Here is a 7,687-nt window from a genome sequence, read left to right as displayed (position 1 = left end):
ATACTATTATAACAAGGAAAAAGATTAAAAAATCTTTATTTAAATTTTATTTTTAAGTTTTTCTCTCAATTAAAACACTAGGTATAATAATAATAATGAGATTGTGGATTAAAAGTGTCTTAGGTTGTCAACGAGCCCTTGGTCTACTGATTTAGTTGAATGGCTTACAAAGAGCCCACTAGGGATCAAGTCTTGTTGAGTGCAAGGCCCATAGACATCATAAGGGATGAGGTCAGGATCGTGCCCCTAGCAAATTTGGCAGCGTGGATGCTCCTCAGTCCTTGGCTCTTAGCAGAAGAGGTGTTCAATATTCAAGCACGTGTGGGCCTGTATCAGGTACCTAAAATTGTTAATGATGGCCTTCGCTAATTGATAGCTCACAAGCTTCGTGCTTCGCCGAACTACCTCACAGGTCTAAACCCTCCAAAAAAAAAGTGTCTTAGGTTGAGATTTTCAATAAAAAAAACTTTACTAATTATAAATTTTTTGTTCAAATTCTTTGTAATCTTAAATTCTTTATATTTTTATTTTAATAATACGCATTGGACCTAAGTTCACTAATGCCTCTAAAAATTAAAATAACTATACAGATCAACTCTAACAATTATATCAAAGATAAATCATCTTTATTCTAGTAATATCTACTCTAAAATTAACCAAGGTTAGTAGATTTGTTATTCTAGCTCATGGATTATTGTGCCTAATCTCATCCTATTAAAAATAGTAGTACAATCTAATCAAGAGATGCAATTAGTCTAGTGGTGTAATTGGATGATTCCAAATAAGCCCACAAAGAGATCAATTCTTACTATAACAAATTGGCCAAATAGATACCCCCCTCAATCCTTGACTCAGCCTTGCTCCTAATTTGAATCTCCATTAACAAAATCGCAACTATAATCTAAAATTCTCTTGAAAAGTATTGTTCCTTCTATTGAATCTGTCATGAATCTAAATAATCACAAATTAATTTAATTGTACATAATAATGGAGGATCCATCTGATTGAAAGATGCAACTAGTCTAGTGGTGAAGTTGTGGTGAAGTTGAATTGTTTCAAAGCCTAAACAAATTAGCGAATTGGACACCCCTCGATCCTTTGACTCGACCTTGCTCCAAATCTAAGCCTCCATTAAGAAAAATAAAACTAGTACTCTAAAATCCTCTTATAAACATTCTTCCTTCCATTGAATCTTGGCATAAATCCACATAATCACAAATTAATTTAAAAATAGAATTAATAGGATGAAATTATGCACAACAATAATGGATAGTCAATCTAAATGAAAGATGCAACTGGTCTACTGGTGAAATTGAATGGTTCCAAATGAGTCCGGGAAGAAATAGAGTAGAAACAAATTGTTCAATCGAATACCCCGCCATTAACAAAAAAAATACAACTACTAATCTCAAAAAAAAGTCTCTTGAAAAACATTCTTCCTTCCATTGAATCTTGCCATAAATCCACATTTAAAAAATTAATTTAAAAAAACAAATATCTAAATAATTCTAATAATAAGCACGGGCACTAGATGAAAAGGAGAGAAACCCAATCATTTCCACAGCCACACAAGAGGACAACAGCTGTTGTCGAGTGGAATAATTGTGTGCAATAAAATTAAAGGGAGATGCGTCTCTTGTGGTTAGTTGGGGGTGGTTATAATTCAGAGGAGGAATAAATAAAGACACAAAACAAGAGACACATATTTTTTCACTAACCAACCTGTAACACTAAGAGACACACACATACTTGTGCTCTTCAGACTGCCAGCTAGACATACTGACGTGTACAATTCACTGCATATAACATTTACCAATAAAAACAATATAAATATGGTACTCTGTTTTTTAACTCTGAGAAGCCACCTATTCTTGCAGGTTCAGCAGGAGCTGCAGACTGCTGATTTAGTACCAAAAAAAAGGTGAAGAAAACAACAACAATACATTATTGCATGAGCCCTTAAAAAACACACAATTTAATATCAATCAATCATCATAATAACTGAAAAACAATAGCTTCAGCCCTTCTGCCCTTACAAAAATTTGGAGACCCATTCTCCATTGATGAATTTTGGAATATACAGTCATAAATATGCAACATATTACACTGGGAGACCAAGAACAATAATAATCATGGCCCAAAAATCTAATAATAAGGTTTAATGGCATGATTTGATGAATAGAAATAGGAATAGGAAGAACACCTAGTTTGTCTCTTCTTCATAGTACATAACCAGAAGCACATTTCTGGCCTTCAATAATGGGAGGAATAGTAATAACAATAACAATGATATGAATTTTTCTTTTTCTTACCTTGTGGATGTTTTGTATAGTGGTGTAGAACTTGAAAAAACAATGTTTTTTTCTTTTCTCTTAAATTACTCTGCTGCCCTACGTGGCTGGCTTTTTCTCCTCCTTGTCTTTTTGGGTTCAGATGTTCCTCCTTGTTCTTCCTTTGGAGATGATGAAGATTCAGCTTGTTTTGGGGCTTTTGTAGCCTTTTTAGATGATTCTTCTTCTTGTTCTTGTTGCCCCCCTTCTTCTTCTGGCTTCTCTTCAGCTTTGTGTTCAACAATCTTTTTGGGCCTTCCTCTCTTCCTTGGAGGTTGTGGAGGCTGTTGTTGTTCTTGTTCTGAAGCTTCTGCTTTCTTCTTAGGAGAAGCTGATTTCTTCTTTGAGTTGCCCATCTGCACAAACATACATAAAATTCTTAACAAAAGTACTTTAAAAAATGAATTTGATTGAATGTAGTCATAGAGACTCTCCAACATAATCTATAAGATTTGTTTCAAAGATTGTTTATCTTTATTGGACTGAGAATCCTAGTGCTACATCATCTTGAACATAGAGGAAAAACGAAACAAGATTTCATTGAATAGACTGAGAGAGATACTTCGACAACCATGAAATATTGCTGTTTAAGAGAAAAAAATTGGTTGAATAGACCGAGAAAAACTACTTTCACATCATTTGAAAATGGATTTTTTTGAAGAGGCACAATATGATCAAACACAAAACCAAAGATAGATGAAAATGAAAACACTTCAACATCAATCATAAACAGTTGATACCATTCAAAAGATCTATTAATAAAATCAACTGAATCACATTTCTGAATATGGGATTACATTGAATAAGCCATATGACTGAATGCTCCGTCCTCAAAAATAACAGGAAGTTGCAATGATAAGTTATGATATCAATCTCATGCTGCTTAGTGAAAGGAGTTTTGAGAGATAGAAGATTTCAAGGCAAAATTTTATCCAAGGAAGAAAACATTTCATATTGAGACACTTTCCATACACTATTGTTATGGATGGTGTAAACCTAATAGCATAAGAAATCACATTAAAGAACTCAATAAAGAAATCAGTAAAGGAAAAAGTGTTCCAGGTGCATCGAAATAGGAAGAATCTCCAATCAAATAGCACAAATTCACTAAATTTGAAACCACAGAAGGAAAGTTCTGATTGAGAGAGCAAACATTGAATAAACTTGAAAAACATGCAAAAGCAAAAACTAGTTAATCATCATGATAAAGAAGAGAAATTTACATAAAAAACCAAGGGAGAAAACTTCCAAGATCATTAAAACCAACAACCAGCAGAGTGTTCGGATTAAAATTTCACTGAAGAGACAAAAACCCGACTACTCCAATACCATCCAAGCAGAAAAAACCACTTACATCATCAAATGCAAAACCAAATAAGTAAATATCTTTGCTTCAATACAAATTAGTTGAATCAATAACAATAACATCATGGACACTGAAAATCTAATAAAATCAAGCATAAACTAAGGGAAAAAGCCTCCAAGATCATAGCTTGAATTAAAAACGCCATTGGACAGACTAAGAACAATACCCCCAACAGCATCAATCAAAATGTTTCCATTCAATCAACAACGCAAAACTAAATGCACCCATTTCATGAAATCCAAACAAATTCATCGAACAAACTCAAAACAAGGCAAACAATCTCATCTTGCAATCTGAAAAACAAGACAGAAATTTTCACTCCGTATACTGTCTAAAAGCGGTATTTTTATACCAAAATGAATACCCAAACATCCATATGCAAAGATTCAATCCTGATTGAAGACTCCATAATTGAAAATGATGAGAACAATACATGAAAGCATCATAACCACTGATTCAAATTGAATCATGAAGAAATCATATTGGTAGAAATGAATGGACCGGATTTGTATTACCAATCATGGACGTGCTGTTCCAGAGGACACCCAATACAACCAGAGCCTTGTTCCTTCTTTCTTCTTCCTTTTTCTCCCCCAAATCAGATTCTCCAAACAAAATCCTCAGAAAACTTTCAATCAATCAATCCAATTTGATGAAAAACTATCTGGGCTAAGTAAAGGAAGATTCAGTCTGTACACCCAAAAAGCTGATCTAAGCTATATTCATGGTCATAATATAGCCATTCCCCTCATTAACTATGTCGGCAGTAGCTTAGAAAACTGAAGCACAAGTAATAATCCTATCTTTTTTTAATTGCCTAGGCTGCGTGCTGTGGTGTGAATACAAGAACAGCATACACAGTCCTTTCACTAATTGCACAGAACCCGCAGAGGCAAATAAATAAATATAAAATATAAATTATTAAGAAACTTCTCATAATGTGTTTTTTTTTAAAACGCAAAAACAGAAAAGATAAACCCCGGGTTAACTCCAAACCCTGGTCGACGGCGTGGAGGGTTAGAACTCACCGACTTTTAGGCTTTTCTTTTCGATATTAACCGTGGTTAACTCACCGCCGCCACTTTAACCCGTTTGACCGAGACGCGGTAACTCGGACCACATGAAAAAGTGCGAATGAATTGTAGCCGTTGGATTAAGGTCCATGTGTACGGCAGAAATCTGGACCGTAGATGCAGGATCCTGTGAAATCCCGAGGCTGCCGACACGGACGCGCATCCAGCAGGGCGCACCTTGTTTCACGGCAACCCGCTGCACATCTCTACGTACTGACACGTGGCGCCTCAAAAATGGGTACACGTCCTTGGAAGGCCTGCGAATGAAAGGAGGACATCTGGAGCCATGATTTCGACCAAGCCAGATAGACATATCACACATTTCATATGTCCTTTTTCCCACTCGTTCCTCATTCTCAGGTCCTATCATAGATTTCTTCCCTCCCCTCCTTGGCCCAAGAGTCAATTTCCTATTCATTCCAAGTCTCTTGCATTTATTGTTATTGTTTCCACTTGCATGACACCATTCATTGGGCCAGGGGTTAAAAAGGCCCTAGGGCCCAAGTAGAATCCACATCATTAAGGACTTTACACTTAGGAAGGTTCATTTCTCCCTAGCTTTTAATCAACCAAATTGTAGGTTATATTGGATTTATGTGAAGGAGAAATTAATTTGATACAAGTCTTCTATTCATTGTTGTTGTTTTCACTTGCACTATGTCATTATTGGATGAGGTATCAAAAGTCTTTAGAGTTCAATTGGAATGAAGCAATGGAATATTTTAATAATGTTTATGAGGTCGAAGTAATCTATGGGACCCATGAATAGCATACGCACTGAATAAGGCACCAAAGCTTAAACTTAGTAACTTTTTCTTTAGTTTTGCTATTCGATAATGAATTGTGATCAATGGATTTATTGTCTTATCTAGTTGTGTTTCTTCAAATAAAATACTTTGATTGTCTACTTTTAGGAGAAGCTCTACACCTCTCCTACTTGTGTTTTCCACGAAACATTTGGTTTTATGGGATCAATGTGAAGGAGAAACTAATTTGATATTCAAGGCTTAGAAATTGTGATATATGATGAATATTCTTATAGTTAGTTTTTACAAGGTTGTCTATTAATTATTGTTATTGTGATGTGAATATCAGGATTTAACTGTGTGATTTTGAGTCAAACTCGATGACCCATGTTTCATGAGTAGTGATTCAACATGAATCCATCTCTCATGAGAATAAATGGAACACTTAGCACTCATTGGATCTAGGTGATGCTCACCGGGGTGAAGCACCGGGCCTTCCCGGGAGGTCACCCATCCCAGTACTACTCCAGCCTGAGCGCGCTTAACTATGGAGTTTCCTCCACAGTTAAACCCAAAGCTTGCAACCCCATTTGCAAAACCTTCACCAAGTGTTGCACCTTATGAACCATTCATTAGAAAGCCCCTTAAGCTCATCAATTGATAAGTAGGAGATGATTTCCACAGCTAGTCAAATTGTGATGTGAATATCAGGATTTAACTGTGTGATTTTGAGTCAAACTCGATGACCCATGTTTCATGAGTAGTGATTCAACATGAATCCATCTCTCATGAGAATAAATGGAACACTTAGCACTCATTGGATCTAGGTGATGCTCACCGGGGTGAAGCACCGGGCCTTCCCGGGAGGTCACCCATCCCAGTACTACTCCAGCCTGAGCGCGCTTAACTATGGAGTTTCCTCCACAGTTAAACCCAAAGCTTGCAACCCCATTTGCAAAACCTTCACCAAGTGTTGCACCTTATGAACCATTCATTAGAAAGCCCCTTAAGCTCATCAATTGATAAGTAGGAGATGATTTCCACAGCTAGTCAAATGTATCTCACAAATCAGGACACATTTTGAAAATTGTTCCTATCCAAATTTAGAAAATTAGGTTTACTCACACATATTCAAAACTGAGTACGATTCAATGGTGGATTTGAAAGTTATGACCCCCATACTGAGCACCAATTTTCAATTTTTAGAAAACCTGGTATAGTTGTTAAAACTGAATCTTTGAATTGTTGAACCTCTTGAACCACTAAATTACACCCATAATCATGTCTCTAAGTTGAAATCTGAATTTGAAGTTGAACTTTAAACTAGGATATTTAAATCTACATATCAAAGTCTGACTTGGATCTGCATTTGAACTTCGAACTATTGAGCCATATTGAATCAATGAATCCATTTGAAAAGCATATTAAACCTTTATATCCTTTGTACCCTTTGAATCCTTTGAACCTGTTGAAAGCTGACCAATGAATTTGCACCTAAATTCACATTCCCAGTTTGAAAATGGTGTACAACTAAAAATTAAGTTGGAATTTGGGTTTTGCAAACTCAAACTCTGAACCATTGAATCATTGAAACTTGTTCAATAGGTATAAGAGGTTCATGATCACTTTGTACCATCTAAAGCTATTTTTTCAATCTCAAGTTTTGGCATATGTGTTACTAGATTTTTTGTTATAACAATCAATCTGAACATTGCCTTCTTGAAACAAGACTCCATAAAGCATTTTTCAACATAGATTAGGGGAGACTGAGAAGCAAAATATGAAAAAATTATCAAGGGGGCCAAGTTATCAAGTTTTAAAATTGGGGGTTAAAACACCAACTAACATTGGCTCTAATTGGGGAGCATGTGCTAAAAAGTGCATGAAGAATCTAGCATCTCTAGTCAAAAGACCAATGCCTTATCCATTGGGCAATAGAGTCAAAGTGCATGACAAAAAGATGGCTGCTAACAGGGAGAGCAGGGCAATAACAAAACAAGACAAAAAGCAAAACAACCTACTCAAGCACCTAAACTAGCAACATGGCAACAACAAACTAAAGCAAGAAAAGCTTATATACAAATATGTACAAGTGAGGAGACCTCATCAAAAAGAATACAAATGAAAGAATGACTTATGCAAAGCCATTCACTGGCTGGCAGAAGTAGGAGC

The 7,687-nt window shown here is 35.8% G+C and overlaps 1 protein-coding gene across 1 annotated transcript; it reads right to left on the bottom strand.

Annotated features, from left to right (window-relative positions):
• Nucleotides 1-2,032: 2,032 nt before the first annotated feature.
• LOC149550863 (uncharacterized) lies at nucleotides 2,033-4,571 on the bottom strand. Its single transcript, XM_089786448.1, has 2 exons — nucleotides 4,212-4,571; nucleotides 2,033-2,686 (listed from the first exon to the last, which is right to left on the bottom strand). Exon 2 carries the CDS (start codon nucleotides 2,684-2,686, stop codon nucleotides 2,378-2,380), a length of 309 nt encoding a protein of 102 aa, XP_089642574.1. The 5' UTR covers nucleotides 4,212-4,571; the 3' UTR covers nucleotides 2,033-2,377.
• Nucleotides 4,572-7,687: the final 3,116 nt, after the last annotated feature.

Source organism: Cupressus sempervirens, chromosome 6 (assembly GCF_028749045.1).
Source record: "Cupressus sempervirens isolate cs-2001-9-10 chromosome 6, ASM2874904v1, whole genome shotgun sequence".
NCBI classification, from domain to species: Eukaryota; Viridiplantae; Streptophyta; class Pinopsida; order Cupressales; family Cupressaceae; genus Cupressus; species Cupressus sempervirens.
The sequence above is the reverse complement of the archived record's forward strand: the minus strand, read 5'-3'. Positions and strand labels throughout refer to the sequence as shown.

Bases quoted from the DNA above. Each gene is read 5' to 3' on its own strand.
- LOC149550863 (XM_089786448.1), bottom strand. From the start codon at position 2,686: ATGGGCAACTCAAAGAAGAAATCAGCTTCTCCTAAGAAGAAAGCAGAA.